This window comes from Tympanuchus pallidicinctus, unplaced genomic scaffold, assembly GCF_026119805.1.
Source record: "Tympanuchus pallidicinctus isolate F22 unplaced genomic scaffold, pur_lepc_1.0 scaffold3, whole genome shotgun sequence".
Taxonomy (NCBI): Eukaryota; Metazoa; Chordata; class Aves; order Galliformes; family Phasianidae; genus Tympanuchus; species Tympanuchus pallidicinctus.
In genome coordinates this window covers 86,828,305-86,847,960 of record NW_026294747.1, presented here as the reverse complement: position 1 = coordinate 86,847,960, position 19,656 = coordinate 86,828,305, and the positions used below count along the sequence as shown (strand labels likewise).

The 19,656-nt window shown below is 38.9% G+C and overlaps 1 protein-coding gene and 1 long non-coding RNA gene across 3 annotated transcripts in view; one reads left to right on the top strand and one right to left on the bottom strand.

Annotated features, from left to right (window-relative positions):
- Nucleotides 1-2,402: 2,402 nt before the first annotated feature.
- On the bottom strand, nucleotides 2,403-8,748 carry LOC128086592 (uncharacterized). Its single transcript, XR_008209426.1, has 3 exons — nucleotides 7,858-8,748; nucleotides 7,665-7,766; nucleotides 2,403-3,232 (listed from the first exon to the last, which is right to left on the bottom strand). It is a non-coding gene; the product is annotated as an uncharacterized LOC128086592 (long non-coding RNA).
- Nucleotides 8,749-8,826: 78 nt separating this feature from the next.
- CRPPA (CDP-L-ribitol pyrophosphorylase A) overlaps nucleotides 8,827-19,656 on the top strand; it is a 106,881-nt gene continuing 96,051 nt past the window's right edge. For both annotated transcript variants that reach the window (XM_052694479.1, XM_052694478.1), the window contains exons 1-2: nucleotides 8,827-9,330; nucleotides 16,084-16,363. In XM_052694479.1, coding sequence (XP_052550439.1) covers nucleotides 9,170-9,330; nucleotides 16,084-16,363 — 441 coding nt within the window. In that variant the 5' untranslated portion in view covers nucleotides 8,827-9,169. The remainder of the gene's footprint in view (nucleotides 9,331-16,083; nucleotides 16,364-19,656) is intronic.

The window sequence follows — 19,656 nt, the reverse complement described above, 5'->3', positions numbered from 1 at the left end:
ACAAAATTTGATGATTTTCCTTGAGAATTCTGTGTAGGGAATCCAGCAGAAGCCTTATGCATTTGTAGTGATTTAACTTCGAAGTGCCACCTGAGGTAGCTAGGCTATTTCTTTGGGCAGCACTTTGGCCTTTTGCATAGGAGATGAACAGGAAAGCAGAGTCAGAAAGAGGTGACACCTTGTCACTCATTTCCTACACAATCTGCCTTGTATTTCATCCTGTTACATGTGAATTCATGTGGGCCCATCAAGGGTCCAGAAAAAAGGCATTATATAAGAATTTCCAACTAGTTCCTTCTCCATTGAGCTCCTCCAACATGTAATGTTGTCAGTAGTACTTAGACCATTGGTATTATGTCTACAGTGGAGAACCTTGCCAAAGCTTCAATGAGAAAAACAGTACTGTTTAAATTGAAATAATGAAGCATATGATATACCTGCTTATTTTTGTTTCAGAGTTAAAAAGGAAGGACATGCTAGATTTTTCTTAGTTTTCAACTAAAATATTAAGTCATATAGACGTAGTAAGCATGCAAATGTTTTGAAAACGTACATTGTTGAGGCAGATCTGGAAGGTAGCATTTGCACAGATTAGACCATTAAACAGTCCAGATTTATTGCAATGAGAATATACAGAAGTTGACTTTCTCGATAACATTCCAGCTTACGAGCAGAGCACTAAATCTACAGAATTCTTAAGGAAGAATTTCTTAACAGTGAATGTAATTTTATCCTGCAGTGTAGATTAAACTCATTCTTCTTACCGTCTCATCTTCAACAAGGAAACAAACATTTGTGATATCCTTCTTGGTAGATGGACAATCGGTACCAAAACAAAGGAAGACAATTTCTACTTCCACAAAATGCGGATTTTCTCCAATTCAACATTGGAGAAAAGATACTGATTTTTAAAAAATGAGTATTTAAACATCTTACAAAGAACCAAGTAGTTTTATAAATTCTCATACTTGCTTCAGAAAACTAAAAGTGCATACATCAGAAATAGTCTATTAGCCTGCGTCATTATTTCTTTACTTTCCATTCGATGAAAATCGTCCCTAGCTAAGGGGCAAACTGTTTTATAATGAATAGAAATCAATTTTCTGCAGATATCACTAGATATAAACTTGGCTGATGTTGACCGTTTTGCTAACATGGTAGCACTCAGAAGCACATTGAAAAGAGGCAGTGGTAGATAACAGGTGTCATTAAGGCATTATCAATCGTGGAGGTCAGAATGGTTCGGCGTTTGAAGTTCAGACTAGAAAAGCCCATTGAGAAGTTTATTTATTCACTTTTAGCAACAGTAATGAATGTCTCATTTCCAACAACCTTGGAATCAAAAACACGCATTTGAGTTCAGTCAATTGTTTGGAAATAAAGCAGACATTTGATATAACACACCATTCAAAACACCTAACAGATTTCTGCCAGTAAATTACTGTAGTCCTCCTAACTTAAACTCTTATATCCTTCCTCTAGAAATGTAGCACTTATCAAGAAAGGACAGTGCAACATTCCACTGTGGGACTCGTTGCTACAATATTAACCTGGAGGTAATATTCACTGGAAAACTGTAAGGAATCCCTGGTGTTGGAAAGTGTCCTATTCTCATGATGCATTTCCAACCCCTTAGGTCAGGCAAGGGGCTTTGATTCTAATTTTGTTGACATACATATAAACATAGCTTCAGGCTAAAACTGAATTTTCTCTAGAGATTTATGAGTTTAACAGACATTCTATCACTGGATTTGTTAATTTTACCTGAGTGTTTCCCCCACAATAAAAAGCCAGGCCCTCCATCTTTCTGAAAGACATCCGGACTTTCAGTTCACTTGTCATATGAGATACGCGGACTGGCACACTAGAAAAATGTGATATTGCCTACCACTGAGTTAATACACAAACAACCACCCTCCTCAGTACTTCTATGACAAGTAAATGCTTTTATTTTGTAATAATGGTCAAGATAGATGCCATGAAAAAAATTAGTCTCTACTAATTGCTGACAAAAGTATCTACAAACATTGGATTGTAATTCCACTTTGGAGGGTGTGTTTTTAGTTCCTTCACTTTGGTTTGACAACATATTATAGTGAATGAAGTAATGTTACACCACATAGCTGGAATTCAGGCCTTCCGAATGCCTCTACACAATAAAAAAGAAACACAGACGACCTCTTAATATAAATGAAAATCAGGACCATCTACTACGGCTGTTTGTGGAATATGGTACTCCATGAACATAAAAGAAAATTAAAAAAAAATAGATCCCTGGAAAGGAGGCCTAACTCAGAATTTTCTATAAAAATAATAAAATTTAGCAAATCTTAAAGACAATATACCTTACTGAGCAATTACCTTCTACTTAATAGTAAATTAATAACAAGTCATCTAAAATGTCTTGTTGAACACTTTGTCAATTTCTTGTCCCCTGCTTTGTTTATAGTAATCAAAATTAAAAACTAACACATACAGGCATTCCAAAAAAAGATTGAAAATAGTTCTGTATCAAAAAGCAACTGTGCTGGTGCAAATATAGTTCAAAACAGCTCATAGTTATAATAGTGTGACAATAATACATTATTTCTGACTACTCAGAGGAATTACTGCTCTGACTTGATGCAGAACTTTCACATTTGATTTGTTTTGGTAGACTTGCTGAGAAGTTACTTAGCAGGGAAATTGCAAAACAAAAAAACCCAAACATAATAAAAGCAAAGACCAGCTGGTAGAATCTGATGCTTTGGTGAAGCAAAGAAGAACTAACCAGGCACATTCACTGAAGTTCTTTTATATAAAACAGAGGAGAGTTCAGGAAGGGGGCCTAAGAAGAAGAGGAAGTGCACGTCCAGCCCTAATGCATGAGCAGACTCAGAAATGGTGGGACTATGCAAAGTTTTAAAACAGATTCTGTAGCACAAAGACTGTTTTAATTGCAGCTGAAACAAGTTCAAACATCTGCTGCCTGTTAGATTATTATTTTATTTATTTACTTTCTTATTTATTCATTTATTTTTGGGATGGGTTGAAGAAAGCTCTTCTAGATTCCCTATGGCCATTAAACTGGGATGAAGAACAGAGGTCTGACTATTTTTAAAATGCAAAAGCTGTGATTTTTTTTTCCCCCACTGGAAATCACAGAATCAGGCAGAAGATAAGGCTGCCCAGGTTCCCCAGGGCCCCATACAACCTGGCCTTGAATATCTTGAACTCTGCCATGATTGGAAGCCTGTTGAAAAAGAACAAATTAAACTACTTTTTTAATTTTATTTTTTTTTTAAAACGACTAGTGGCAGCTATTAAGACGCAATGACAGTGGAAAACAGTCTCTGGATTTTCTGTCCCTCAACTTCCACATCTTCACCCTTATTAGGGTCACCATACATTGCACTCAGGTGGTCTGATGCCCCAGTACACAATTTCTATAAGTTAGCCCAAGTACAGTGGTGATGCTGAAGCTGAGAATTTCAGCCTACCTAACCACGGCATTACTTAGCATCTGATCAAAGCACCTAGAAGCCATGAAGATCATCCAGGAGCCAAGTGTTTAAGACTAGAGAGAATAATTTCTAATAAAAAATTACATGAGGCTTCCACCTCATCAGCTACTTGCCACTGCACTCCTGAAGGCAGTAGAAGACTTTCTTCAAGTCCTTTAATCATTTTGAATTTCACAAAAACTATTGCAGTCAGGGACTCTCACCCCTGCGAGTTACTGGATGAGATACTACAGAGTAGTTCTCTTTTGTTTAAATTTTTTTGCTTTGCATACACAATGTACATGAACTTAGCTCTTGAATTAACTTTCCACATCCCAAAGAAATAGCCTAAAGTATTATTCAGTAGAGAAGGGATAAACACACCACTGGAAATATAATATAATATCTTAGGCTGAATCTTTAAAAGTGTCTAACATCAAATTAAATCTCTTTCATTTTTTTTCCTCTAGCACTTGCTCTGAACGTGTTTTATGCTTTCTCTGTGCATCAAATATGCATAGGCTTTAGAAGAAATGTATCTTCCAGAATCATATAAAACAATGCCAAAAGTGTGACAGAAAACACACATAATACAGCAGATTAAAACCAAAATACGCTTTTCAACAATAAAATACAACTAAGTGCAAGTATGGAAATACTCCACTGTGTGCAGAAACCACATTTTCTTTACATTCATAACTGTCATATTCTCTACAAATGCTTCAACGATTAACTATCTAAAAATCATGAACCACGTTTACCTCATCAACTAAAACTTGCAGCTCATTATACCAATCACCCTGTTTACAAGGGTGGATAGTGATAGGACAAGGGGGAATGGTCTTAAGCTGAAACAGGGGAGGTTTAGGTTAGATATTAGGAGGAAGTTTTTCACCCAGAGGGTGGTGATGTACTGGAACAGGTTGCACAAGGAGGTTGTGGATGCCCCATCCCTGGAGGCATTCAAGGCCAGGCTGGATGTGGCTCTGGGCAGCCTGGTCTGGTGGTTGGTAACACTGCGCATAGCAGGGGGTTGAAACCAGATGGTCACTGTGGTCCTTTTCAACCCAGGCCATTCTATAATTTATACCGTTTTGTGAAAGATCAAACCATATATCAGTAACACTTTGCAGACCTGTGCATGAAGGCAATAGCACCTAGAAATCCCTTCACAGATCTGAAGGCAATAGCACTTACAATTTCCGTCACAGATCAGATCTATGTACACCATATATTAGGCATATAAGCACTCTTTGATATTTGATAGCCAACTATTTACATCATTCATGTTATGTGCATGTGTAACTCCCTTGCTGATGTTGTTTTGATCTCGACTTTACATAGCAATAGAAGGAAATAAATAAAGCTTATGCAAATATTCTGCATATCTATAGCATCTTTCACCAAAGAATCTAAAAGCAAGAAATAACTCTTTGCAATAGTATTTGTAAAAATACACATGTAGAAATATGCCAATATGAATAAGGTGAAAATTCCAACTTGCTAATTATGATTTGGAGGGAAAGTTGTTTTGCCTTTTTCAGTTTCCCTCACTGTTGTATAGCCTCAAGCAATGCTCCCTGTGACACTGTGCCTTGGGAAGCACTGCCACCCTGGAAGAAACACTCTGAGACAGCTCTGAAGCAACATGGACTGAAACAGTGAAGTAGCAAGTCAGTTCAAAAGGATAAACTTGAGGGCTGATTTGGCCTCAGTTGCAGGCAGCAAGTGGAAGATTGTGAAGGACATAAAAGACAACTTTTACATGATTATTTTTTATCGTGATCAAACAGAACTGAAATGAAATATCTGGAAACAAAATGCCTGCCCAGACGCCATATTTTCTCTCTCTTTTTTTCATATACAAACTATACAGATATAAAAGGATGATGACACTGTAACTCTTTGAGATCTGGTGTGAAGAGCTACAGATAGCAATGGACACGCAAGGTAAGCCCAGAAATACTGCCATTTCTTTCTGATGTTGTTCTAATCTGTTCAAATATGCAAAAAAACCTATGTCTTTTCTTTGTGAACAGTCTCTCCAACAATTACAGTGACTAGTGACTTAAGCCTAAGATTGCTATTCTACTTAAATGGAAGAACTCTCTAGAGAGAACTTGCTTACTTACAGAACTCAACTTGTATTTTATGGCAAGCCACCATAAAATTAGTAACTGTTATATATCTGCATAAAAAAAATCTGCTGCAAGAACGGGTCTCAGAATTTAAGTGTTTTTTTTTTTTTTTTTTAATAATGGTGTGGGGTTTTCCTAATTTTGCTATCACAATTCACTTTAATTTGCCAAATGTTCCCCTACTGCATGCACTCCCACTGAAACACACCATTGTGAACCTTGCTGCTGGTGAAGAAAAGGTAAATTCATCCAACTTGGACTGCATTAAAAACAAAATGCTTTAAGAGCTTAGAAATGACTATAAAAAAGGGAGAGACAATTTCTGTTAATTTATGTCACACCTACAGAGGACTAACTTGCAGGTTTTGAACATCATTTCTTATAAGAAAATCATTCTATCAGTCCAATAATTTACTTCTCATTTAATATCCCCCATAAACACTATGATGAGTTTCAGTCACAGAAACATTTTCACATTTTCAGGCTAATTTCTCCTCTATAATTTCATTTCAATTTGCATGTATTTTCTTTCTTTAACAGAAAAGGAAAAAAAAACCTTTTCAAACATATGGCAAATATACTGCATAATTGCAAACTAGCACTGTGGTTTCACCTGTTATATCCCTGCACAGAAACAATGGATTAAACTGCTCTTTATTGGCTGTAAGTCAAAAAGATTGCCTTGATTTATCTTTATTGAAAAAAAAAAAAAAAAAAAAAGGTATAAAGTTGTTCTCTCAATATCCACCAATTTAACTTCTATCCCACTTCAAATGCTTATATATGAGCCTGCATTGGACACAGTAATGATATGATTAAATAAATGAAAATGTAAAATGGAATGGCATTCAAGCAAATTATGTAATCACAAAATACTATTGTATTTCATTGCATGTTACTATCAAATGAGTATTAAAAACACATGAAAATAAAATCAAAATTTTTTTAACTTTTGCTAAGGCAGTATAAATTGATAAGGATATCAACAAAGCCTTCTTAATCATTGTTTAAGAAAACAGAAAATTCAAGGAGAAATAGCAGTAAAATGCTTTGTCTAACCAAGACCATGGGAATCTATGTACTGAAAGGTTTCCTGAAGAAACTGTTCTAGATTACACTGTCAATCCAGAACAAAAGTACTAATTCTTGATTACAAATAAATCTGAGGTACCTCTCAGACCAGAACGTTAAAGCCAATATCCAAGGCACTAACTTATTTAGCATTTCCATCTCCTACAATTTTGACATTACATCTAAGGACATGTTCTTTGTCACAACTATTCCTGAGACAAGGATGAGGAGAGCAGGTTTTCTTCACTACTAGAATAGCTCAATTTGAAGGTTTGAAAGGTAGAAGCAGAGAGGTTTCATACTTAACAAGCTACTTAGAGAAGTTAAAAAATACATGTTAGAAAATGAACATAAAAACTTTTGTCCTGCACAAGAAATAATTTCCTCAGGATAGATCAAGCCTCATCCACCTAACATAATAAAGCAAATGGACTTCAGAACGAGAACAGAACCAACTTTTTCATTTGGTCTTCTGTCCTAAATTTTCACTGGCTCTTTAACTTTGACAGAATAAATTAATAAACATGAAAGAAACAAAATGGGGGAAAACTTCCTGGGCAAGACAAGATAAAACAGACTGTTGGAATAGAGGAAGAAGTTCAAAATCAGAATTTTAAGAAGGAGAAAATAATTCTGAAAGGGATTCTTTGCTAGGGAAAGTCCTTAGTTACTCTTCAGAACTAATGTACAGTGGGAGGAGTCATGAGCTTACTTTGCTGATGACAGCAATAGAAACAAGAAAAAAAATCTGCTAGATAAGTTATACCTGCCTAGAGTAACAACCATGCTCTTCATAAACTGAGGTATGAAGCCATGGGTCAGGAATTCAGAATGTCTGCTATAAAAAAAAAAAAAAAAAAAGTGGGAATGTTGCATAAAAACCTGCCATAAATGTGTTTGCATAGAACAGCTGCAAGAAAGCAACTCATAATAATGTAACTATGTGATGAGCATAAATACTGGATAAGCCTACCTCAAGAAGAAAATTTCATTTGGGCTATCTGATAACAAAGAAGTGATGCTGAATGCATGGCAATCTGCACAGAGGAGAAGAGTCCAAACAAATTCCAAAGTTCTGTAAAGAGAAAACATACAAACAGATGTAATCACTTCAGAATTAGCTGTAGTGAAAGACATTCTCAAAGATGAGAAAATATGAAACCCACCAAAAGTGAAAAGCAACAGGTGGTTACAGTTCCTCAGCTAAGGATTTTCTAAAATCCCACAAAAGTAACAGTCCTGAAGATGAGACCACAAGTTGTCAGCTCAGCTTTCAGTCAATGTTTTCAGCGACGCAGGAGGTCTCTATCCCAGAAGTTCTTCAGCACACACATTCCTTCCCTTCTTTTGTATGTCTATTTTCTTTGTTTGCCATCAGTCCCTCCCATGTTCCATTGCATGGTGCTAGTTGACATGATTTCTGTTCTCTGTCTCAACCGTCAGAACACCTCTGCATGCAAAGCATGTTATGTCTCCATTGCATTGTACAATTTTTCATGACCTCCCTACTTCTGTAGGAATCAAAGATGACAGTGAATTCTCCTCTTGCTAACAGGCATCACTTCATTTCCACTGAACGACTCCTGCTTACAATGCCTCTGCAATCTCATACCATCATTTTACCCTAGCTCAAAACTGACCCTGGCAAAGCAGCCCATCTGGCATATCACAACCTGCCATTTATGCAGTTCTTTTTTATTTCCTCTTTTTTTTCCCCAGACTGTTCAGCCTGACTTCCCTCACAGAAGACTACATTTATGTTCTACTTAGGTTCCTCTTGACACAACTCAGAGAAACATGAAAAGCTGCCAGCAAGGCAGCACCTCAAAAATATGAAGGCTAGATCAAAACAGACCTACAAACTCTAAAGCCTCTGGCTATTTTTAGTATTATCTGCATATAAGACCGATGCTTTTTTTTTTTTCCTGTCTATAACGTCTAAGCATAAGAGCTCGGTGCCCTGTGCTCATCCCCTGGAAGAAGCAGAGCTGGTCCACTGGGCTAGCAGAGACTTCCCGCCATCTGCAGCCGCTCCACCTAAGCCTGCGGGCGAGGCGCCTTCCTTGCAGCCAGCACCGCCCACCGGGGCCCGCCGCAGGTGGGAGCAGCCCGGCCGCGCATGCGCTGCGGGGAACTACCCGCTCACTGCGCATTTAAAGGGGCAACGGCAACTACCCCTGCTCTATGTTATTTGCACCCTTTCAGCGTGTCGGGGCGGGCGGGCGGGCGCCTTTCCTTCTTTCCCTGCACCGAGCTTGAGATGCGCACTGTGGGGCCGCCTGGGCCCGCGTAGCCTCGAGTAGCCTCGCGTAGCGCGGGGTGGGCGAGGAGTGGGGCCCGGTCGCCGCTGGAGGCGGGCGGGCGCGCGCTAGATTCTTTGGATTGCTGGCGTTGCGGACAAATAAACGACGCGGGCGGTCGCACTGTGCCGGCCGAGCTCTGGCTGCTGGGGGGCGGGCGGAGGGGCGAGGAGCGGCGATGGAGCCCGGCGGCTGCGAGGCCGGGCCCGCGGTGAAGGCGGTGGCAGCGGTGCTACCCGCGGGCGGGAGCGGTGAGCGCCTGGGCGGTGCCACCCCCAAGCAGTTCTGCACCGTGCAGGGGAGGCCGCTCGTCAGCTACACAGTGCGGGCCGTGGAGAGGTAATGAGGCAGGCGCTGCGCCGTCCCTTCCCGCTCCCAGCTGGCCTTCTCTTCCCTTCCCCCGCCTCCCTCTCTTCAGGCCTGAGCGCCAGCTCTTCCCGGCCTTCTGCGGGCAGCCGTGGGCGGCCGCACAGCCGGCTCTCACTGAGGTCTGCCCCTCGGAGGCTTTGCTTTTGCCTTTCGGTAGTGTCTGCCTCCCTCCTTGTCCTGCTAAAAGGCTCAATAAAGTATAGAGCGGCTGAAAGCACCCAGGCCGGCGTGCACTTGGCTGTTCGGAGCTGACGGCAGGCGGGCTCAGCTGAGGAGAGCTGTGTGCTTCCAAAGCCTGGTGAGGCCCCTGGACTGAAATCCAGTATGTCTTATGGTCCCCTGCATCATCACCTTGAAGCTGCACAGCGTTCTTCAGCTGCTGAAGCTTCTGTTTAATGCACATAGCCTTGATGCTTGGCTTCTGCAACTGTATTGGCCAGTTTGATGAGCACTTGGACGTAGTCTCGCTGTTTTCCAGTCTCAATGAGAGGTCTTGCCTGCTTCATTGATTGCGGGTGGGATCAGTGTAATCCAAAGGCCTTGAAAAATATCAAACTGGGACAAACTGATAAATAGACCACTGTCTATATCACTGCACTTCATCACTGCATTCTATGGTGCGATGCCCTGACCAGTAGGGACTGAACTGCATCTTTGGCAGTTGTAGTTACCAGGCTTGAAGTTGGTACCCATAGCAGGAGGCTGCCTGTGTGACTTTTCTATGTTTACACTGGAGCAAATATTTCAAGCAATAGGATATCTTAGCAATCTGGTCTTACTTTAAAAAAAATAAATAAATAAAGACTGAGTTCTAGGCATGGGGTTGACAATTAATATATTGTTAAATGTTAATATAGTATAAGTCACGTATCTAGAGTCATTTGAAACACTGCAGATAGTGGAGTGTCAGATGTATTTTGGATGTTTTGCAGTAACTTGTATAAAAACAAACCTTTTGTTTTTAGAAGAAATAGGGAGGAGGGGGAGGTGGTGAAAAGACATGGAATTGCTGACATCTCTCAAAGTTATGAACTTATGGAAGCTTGTGGAACATCAAAACTGGGACTTTTTTTCCATTCCCACACAGGGAGGCTTCCCTCGGGTCACTTGTTACTTTATGAAAGAATATTGCTTGTTTTCTTTAATTTTCAATAGCACTCAGTCACTAAGCTAAACACATCAGAAAGCAAAACTTCCAGTCCAAAGCTTGTCACAGCTGTAGCTTCTGCCAAAATGTCATGGAAATGTGCAGAGAAGAATATCCTCTATTCTAGAGACCTGGAAAAGAGAACAGAGTGGTGTTTTGGGAAGTAAACGATATTCATAGGAAGATAAAATACTTATTCAAAAAAAAAAAACAAACAAACCGGACCTTTAGTTTCTTCTGCCAGTAAGCTCTGGGAAAATAACAATTCTTTGAGTAACAGTATTATAGTTATGTCCTGAAGCTGCAAAAAATTAGAGTGAATTCGAGTTCTACAGTCCAACCAGGAATGTGATCCAAACTTGATTGTGTGAGTAATAATGTAGTGCTTTCTCCTGGCTTTAAGAGTGTAGTAACTGGTGCCAGTCCTGTCTCAGGCAGAGCTTTCTGCCATCTCTGCGCTGAATTAGAGCGTTGCCTGCTATGTGTGTGTATGGGGAGTTGGGAACAGATACAATCTAAAGCTTGGAATGACTCATCTGCTCAGTTGTTTCTGACTGCAGAGGAGGTACTTCTTTCTTACTCTGTGAAAATGGAGCTCAAAAAAGTAACACTGAGGAACTGCAGTTTGTCACAAAACCTGGAAGAAGCAGATTTTCTGTGTTTAGCTTGATGCTATCTCCTGCTGTCTATTGTTTACCTGCTGTAATTGGATAAATCATTTATTCATTAACATACAATAACTGTTTTTTGGGCTTCCAGTTGTCTCAGCTACTGTAGCTCTTTTTAAGCATTTAAACAATGTACAGACAGAAATACATGAGCAAACCAAGAGTTTGCAGCCGATTTTCATGCCCTTTTTAAAAATTATGAGAAAAAAGATTTTAATGCAGCTAAAAGGAGAGAGCATCTTCAGTATTGATGTAGAAAAACTGTCTGACAAGAGCAGACATGAATGAATAACTAAGTATTGCTTCCTGTTGTATAGAATCATGGAATGTAAAAGGTTGGCTTGCCAATAATAATCAAAGATAATGCCCTTAGGAAGAGGAGATGAGGAAAAAAAAACTATAAGGAGGAAGGATTGTTTTTTATTAACTATACAGTGGCATTGGTAGGAAGGTAAGGTCCTACTGGGGTTAAAAAGATTAAGTGTATTAGGGGAATGTCTATCTTTTTTCTTTTTTTTTTTTTTTTCCCCATTGAATTTGTTTCTGCTTCTGTTGAACTATACCAGGCTTTTGCATGAAGTCCAACAGGACTGTAGTCTCCTGTCTGCTTCTGCATATATTCTTCCTTTGCTTTAATTTTCTTGTGGATTTTTTTTTTTTTTTTTTTTTTTTTGGGGAGTAGAACGTTCCCAATTCCTTTCCTAATGTAGGGAGGAATCTCAGCTCTGTGTGTGCACTACAGAGGAATTTTACTAAAGCTACAGAGAAGAAAAAAAGAATGGGGTAAAGGTTGATATAAAAATGTGGGACAAGTAAGCTGCTGTTATTCTTCCTGTGCTCATAATTCACCAGTCGCTGGATGTACAGTGAGAAGTTATGAAAGAGAAAAGCAGAGTTAACATATTTACCGGCAGAATAAAAATTTTCCAGAAGGGGTTCAGACAGCTTTGTTTGTTGCAGCGTAGTCTCATGAAGCAGGTGGCTTGATGTCAAAAAAACATCACCTGAGGGAAGCTTCAAAATAATCACCTCTTCGGAAGTGTCTTCTATAGTTTGTTTGCCAAGTATTTTTTTTCTGCTTGGCTGGTGTATGCTCCCTGTCTCTCCAGGTCACACATTTTTTGTTAAATATATCTGGCTTAATATAATTGTTTGTTCAAGTTACTCTTGAAATTGCTTATGATAGAAAAAATAGTGATAGCAAATAGTCAAGTTATTTAAGCTCTTTGAAAACATGTCTTTATCTTTCCTGGGCAATAAGGAATGCCAATTTAGTCCTTCAGGAAAAAGATGGGTATCAACTTCATAAAAGGTGCTTGAAATTTTCTTGTGTCCACAAAACTTCTCATGCTTCAAAGTTCTTCCTGCTTCCACTTTGGACTGTAAAAATGCATATATTTTTCCTCTGTGAGTAAAGTTATAATAAAATTTACAGAGATTTGGGGAAAAAAGGAAGAGAAAAAAGTGCTTTCATTCTTCATGTGTGTTCTGTTCCTGAAAGCTCTTTTTTTCATGTGATGCTTAAATAGTAAGATCAGCAGAAGTAACATAATAGTTGTCTTCTACATCTGAAGAGTTTTTATCGTGGTGAAAGATTGTATTTCAAGTCCTAGAACCATCTCAGCAGTGACTGCCTGGCTCTGGCCTTGTTTCTCTGACACAGCTGCCCATATCATGAGATTTAGTGTGAAGTGAGTTGCTGCTGTCTGCAGTTGCAGAAAAGTTGAGGATTTAAGGCTCTTGGCACTGGTTTATATCTGAGTAAATTAATAAAGGGTTAAGCCTCAAAGTCACATTTGTACCTGAGCCTGCTGCTTATAGAGTAACTCTGTGGATTGCTGCAAAACCATGTAATAGCTCAAACTGTTGCTGGGTTACGGAGTTCCTTTAGTTTGAGTTGTACATCAGCTAGTATGAATACATGTCATTTGTAATTTACTGAAGCAATACCCCTAGGCAGCTGGTGTGACTTATCCTTTAGACTTCAGTGGGTGATGACCAGAAGGACAGTCTCAGGAGACAAACATAAGTCCTTTTTTGCTTCCATTTTTCTCCTTGTGGTAATATTGAGGTCCTCTCGAGACAGTTGTAAAGTGGTTATGTCTGAAGTTGTTGCTTTTGTTTCATTTGGTGAGATGCAGTTTTCCACTTTAAAAGTACAGCTTATGCTGTATGGAAGCATTACAGTCCTGTATTTGTTGTTTGTTAATGGGTACCTTATTTTGATCTCTTCCATGCCTTGTGCTGATTGTCTTTAAAGATTGTTTTATCAGGCTGCAGGTTTTTTCATGGTTTTATATTACAGCTGTAAGACAGAAAAGGCATTTACCTTTTCAGTGGATTTTGAGCTTGTTAATTTAGTATGAAATCTTTATGAAGAGAATAGCGTGAAATTAATGGGAAGAGAGATTGCTTTGCTGTCAGATTGGCTCTGGACTGATGTCTTTCTACTTCATTAGATCACTTTACAACATTTCCATAGGCATATCTTGACAGGTATAACCATCTTGGTGTGATACACAGTAATCGTGCATGTTAAATTTCTAGCATATCTTACTGTACTGGTATGTTTCATGAATTCTGTAAGTCAGTTTTGATGGGGCACTTTAGGCTTCAAAGCACAAACTGGCTTTCCGTCTAATCAATCCAGAGGATTCCTGTGTAGTTGTAGAGGAATATATTGCATCTCTAAATCCTAGATCTAATGATAGGACATAAGTTCAGAATGAATTTGAGGACAGGCTTGGGTTTATGAATGTGTTTATGCAGACACAGGGTGGAGCTCTGACCGCATCCTGTCAGTTCCCAGTGTACTGTACCACTGAAGGCCTTGAGTCATTCCAGCCCCTCTGTGCACGGATAGATCTATCACAGGCTAGCCTCTCTAGCTCTCAGAAGATGCTATGTACTGCTCAGTTGCACTACAATCTGTTTTCTTTGAGTCCAGAATGGTAATGTCGGTGTCCTTCAGCCATCACTGGTGGATGTGCAGAATGCCTATTCTACTCTGTTGTTCTATGGCTGTTCTGCAAAGAGGAGTGCACAGCTCTGATTTCTGCTTAGTGTGAAATCGCTCTTCTTGAGTTTGCTGTATTTAAATTCCTGATTCTCTATAGTCAAAAGATGAACTGAGATGAATTCAATTAGTCTGCCCTAGTCTGGAGTTGAAGTCATGCAGAAGTGTTAAATTTTGTGGCTCAGTGTGTAGGACTGTGCCAGTATTCATTTCAGAGAGTTGCAAACCTTTTGATGAACCTGTGGTGAGTGACAAGTCGAAATGAAACTTGAAACCATATGACTTTGTGTTTTACATTTACACAACTTCAATACTTAAGAAATGCTGAGAATATGTTGGTTTGGCTGTATTTTCTGCCTTTGTTATAATAAAAGAATGTGAGAACAATTACTTTTCTTTTTAAAAAGTCTAACAACACTGAAGCTTATTTCATTTTTAGTAGTTATTTTAAAATTCATTAAAATAATTTTTCCTGGAATTCTATTATTCCCCCCCAAAACCCCACAAAATGTACAAAATGTTGAAGATGCTGTGTTTCACTAATTCCAGGAAAGTGGTTTGTATCAGAGATGACTTTGCTTTTGGAATAAAGGTAGTTCCTAGGTATTGCCTTCTTAGGCTTTATTGCAGAAAACAATGGATTGAGCATTTGTATTCGTAAAGAACAATACATTTTTCACTATTGTTAAATACTGCAAGTATTTAGTGCTTTAGTGCATCTTGTGTCTGTAAAATTAATCTCAACAGCTCTACTGGTTTTACTAGTAAGAATATATCATAACTGTTTCTCCTCCTTCAGAGCTGAACGTGTAGGCTCCCCATAAGTATTATAGATAGTGAATTTTCTTGAAATCATTGTTTACCTGATGAATTTGTCAGTCGTAATAGAAAAAACAAAAACGAGCAAAAACTTACACTGTTCTCTGTGGAGAAAGAAATAATGTGAAATCCTTTTTTGATGCCCTTTACATATTATTTAATATATAAAAGAATCAAATAGCTGCATTTAAGTGGTGATATTTGCAGTATTTTGATGTAGGATATGATGCATGTGACTTCGTATTCTTAGGTACTCTGACACAAGTGTGATCTCAGGCTAACTTCAGTAATGTTTGGTTTTAATCTTGTGGATTCTTCACTCCCCACACCTGTTTAAAGGGTAGGCTGATGCTATCATTAAGAACTTGATTTTAAAAACATGCTTTTATGTTATGGTAGTGATATCTACCATAACTGTGTTCACATTTCAGTAGCTTTGTAGAGTGGAGACCTTTGCACATGTACATATTCTCAAACTATCAGCGTGTTTTGTGTCAATACTCAAGTGTTATTATTGTTATTATTTGCAATCTATCTATATTCTTGGTCAGTCCTGTCTTCATAGCGACCTTTGTTTCAGAGTTTTTCTTGAATCTCTTGCTTCCTTGCTCTTATTCAATTGTACATATGTACTCAGGATTAGAACTGAGAATATTCCAAATCCCAGGATGTACCAGTTGATCCAAGGCTATATTTTAGAGGGAACTAAAGTAATAGACTGTAGTTGATTGTTTTAGAAGTACAACTTGAAGCTAGGAGTGAGGCTTGAATTAGGGCTTTTTTGAAGTCTTTTCAAAGAGTTGTCTGAAGTTTTTATTTCTGCAAACTGCTTGTTGAAAGGAAGTCCTCCCCAGAATTCCACTTACTTTGGTTGACATCCATGTATCAGTGGAGATCCTCTCATGTAGTTCTCCTCTCTCCTGGGGGTTGTATGCTAATGCATGAATAAATATGTACTTGAGGATATTGGCAGATTATTTAGCCAGCTTCAATTTCTTCCAGTATGAATTTCTTTATCTCATAGAGATGTCTTCAGTCATTAATTCTCTCTGTTTTTATACTGTTTTTTCTAGGGTGAGCTGGATATCTGACATTATTGTGGTGGTCTCTCCTGAAAATATTGAAACAATGAAGTCTATCATTGAAAAATATGGCCACAAAAGAGTTACTGTTACAGAAGGAGGAACAACTCGTCACCGATCAATTTTCAATGGACTGAAATTATTTTCAGAGAATGAATTTTCGAACCATCTGCTCCAGAAACCAGAAGTAGTGATTATCCATGATGCTGTGAGACCATTTGTTGAAGAAGATATTCTTCTAAAAGTGGTGATGGCTGCTAAAGAACACGGGGTATGTACTATACAGCAAAGCAACTCTGCGAGGCTCTTACGTAATATACAGCAGAAACTCATGATAGTAAAACAAGGATTTCTCTTGGAATTGCATTAGTGTATTATGTACTATACATTTCAGATTCAGAATCCTTGTTATGCAGAGAAATGAGATAGGAAGGGGGTGACATTTTTGAATGCCTCAAAGATTACCTGTCATGGAAAAATAATTATTGTCATAGAGACTATTAGTAGGATAATGAATTAATCAGTAACTTGTAGAAGTTGTATGTTATGCAAGTAGAATGGTCAAATTGTTAAAGGCATTACCAGCAAGTGGACTTAGTGAATTAACTGACTGAGGAAAACAGATAGATATAACTCATGATGTAGCCACAGCATTATTTATACAATTTGTTAACAGCTGGCTGCGTGATTGAGTACAGAGAGTGGTGGTCAATGGTTCAGTGTCTGAATGGAGATCAGTGATGAGGGGTGTTCCCCAATGGTTGATATGGGTGCCAATACACTTGAATATCTTCATCAATGATATTGATAGCAGGCTGTGCACCCTCAGCAAGTTTGCTGATGATGCCAAGCTGTGGGGTGCAGTTGACACCAGAGGGATGGGATGCCATCCAGAGGGAACTAGACAGGCTTGAGCAGTGGGCCTAAGTAAAACTCATGATGTTCAACAAATCCAAATGCAAGATCTTGCACCTGGGTCACACCCAGAGAGTGAATGGTCAATGGATCAATGTCTGAATATAGATCAGTGATGAGAGGTTTGTACTGGGACCAGTGCTCTGAAATATCTCCATCAATGATGTTGATAGTGGAATTGAGTGCCCCTTCAGGAAGTTTTTGTGTGTAACACCAAGCTGTGTGGTGCGGATGATGTGCCTGAAGGACAGGATGCCATTCAGAGAGACCTAGAAAGGTGTAGCAGAATGCTAAGTCATGATCTGAGCTGTGATTGAGCACCTGGTAGGAAGGCAGGGCCAGTGCAGGGGAGCTCAGGTGCATGCAGTGCACTTGAATGACTGAAAGGGTGGAGCCAGGATCCGCTTCTTCCCAGACCTCAATTAAGAGTTGGCAGTGGAGGCAAGGGTATCTTGCTGGAGAGCCCTGCATGCCTAAGGCCTTTTGAAGGTAAGCAGCTTCTTTCATTTATTTCTGCATCCACAGCTGTTGCATTTGAGCAAACTTTGACTTGCTGCAACCTAGGACCTTGCTACTCTGCTGTCATTGCTGCACTTTCTTTCATGTTACAAAAGGCTCGAGCAGAGAAACTCATGAAGTTCAACAAAGCCTGGGTCTTACACCTGGGTTGTGGCAACACCCAGCTATCAATACTAGCTGGGGGGCAAAGGAATACAGCACAGCTCTGCTGAGAAGAACATAGAGGTACTGGTGGGTGGTCAACTGAATGTGAGCCAGCAATGTGTCCTTGCAGCAAAAAAAGCTGATTGTATTCTGAGATGGATCAAAAGAAGCATGGCCAGCAGGTCGAGGGAGGTGATGCTGTCCCTCTGCCCTGCACTGGTGAGATCTCACCTAGAGTACTGTGGCCAAATGTAGAGCCCTTGGTACAGGGAAGGACTTGTTGGACTGCATCCTCAGGAGGGCCACAGAAATGATCCAAGGGGTGGAACAATTCTTGCAAAGACAGGCTGAGAGAGCTGAGGCTTTTCAACCTGGAGAAGAGAAGGCTTCAGGGAGACCTGATCACGACTTTTCAATATCTGCAGGGGGACTATGAGAAAGAAGGGGGCAGACTCTTTCACAAGGTCAGCTGTGAGTTTGAGGCACTGGAACAGGTTGCCCAGAGGTAGTGAAAGCCCCATCCATGGAGACACTCAAGGTCACACTCAACAGGGCACTGAGCAACCTAATCTAGCTGTAGGCGCCCCTGTGTGTGGCAGAGGAGTTAGACTAGATGACCTTTAATTGTCCCTTAGAACTGAAAAGATTTGTAATGAATAAATGAGGTAAAAGTGTTTGAGTATTAGAAAGGTATGAAAATCTACCATTGCTCATCTCTCTCAGGAAATGAAGTAGAACTTAAGTTGACAGATGATTTGCAACATTGGCAGTACAGTTTTTCTCAAAGTTCACAGTGTAAAAAGGGAATGTAACACTTGTTAAAATATTTATTATGATAATTAAATTATGTAAGGACTCACAGAACATTGTTAGAAATCTAAATATATTTTGTTTGCAGTTGTTTTGTGTTTTTGTAAGTTGGCTTCTTTAGAAATATAAATAAAAATAGAAAAGTTTTCAGTGATGTAGAGTGTAAGTTTCCAGTCATTGAAATTTTAATTCTGGTAGAATCTTAACAAGATTTTTGACCTTTCTCATTTAGCACAGAATAGCTTTCCAGAATTATCTGCCAAAGACTATATAATCCATAAATCCCCTTTATAAATCTGTTTTATAAGTGAGATTCTTGAGTAGTGGAAGAATGGGGTTAATTTTACTGATGATTAGTTGAAATGAGAGTAACTGTTTTTTGAATGTATGTGTGTGTGTGTTTAGGTGCCTACATGAATGTATAGTATGTGGTGTCCCATTGAGCATTGTGGTTTTTTTAAAACTTCTTAGTGGAAACTATAAAAATATACGTTTGATTTTTCTTGAACTTGTGATTTTAATGTAATATTTTTCCCTGTTTTTGTTCTTAATTGGATATAAGATATTTTTAGTAAAACAATAGGGAATCAAGGCAATCTCAATTGACATTCTCAAGGCAGTATATTTTAGTACACCTGAACTTCTGACTAATAAATATTTCTTCATCCAGATTGCTGAGGCATCACTTATCTAATAAAAGTGTTCTTATGCATTTTTCTTAATCTTCTTTTCCATTTTACAGTGTTAGGAATGTGTGTAGTGTTTATTGGCTCTGCTGTGTCTTCCTGTGCTGGCTTAGAGTCACTGTATGCAGTGAAGGTAGGTGTTTGGAGAACTGGACTACATAATTTGTTAGCTGCTGATGTTACCCCATAGTGAAATTGAGTCAGTGAGCATGAGGAGAACTTCATCTTACGGAAAAAAAAATAATAATAATTAAAAAAAAAAAAAAAAATTAAATACAAAAACAAAAGGCAAAGCTTCCCATCAGAAAAGTGAGGTGGTTATCTTTACTTGACAAGTATAGAGTTTTGTAGAGTTACGTGACTGGAAAGCTAAGATTCTTTCTCCAAACTTCCATGCATTGTTCTGAATATCAGAAAGGTTTTGATGAGGGAAGCTAGCATCTTAAATTATTTCTGTAATCAAATTCTTTGCATGTCTAGAAGAGGATAA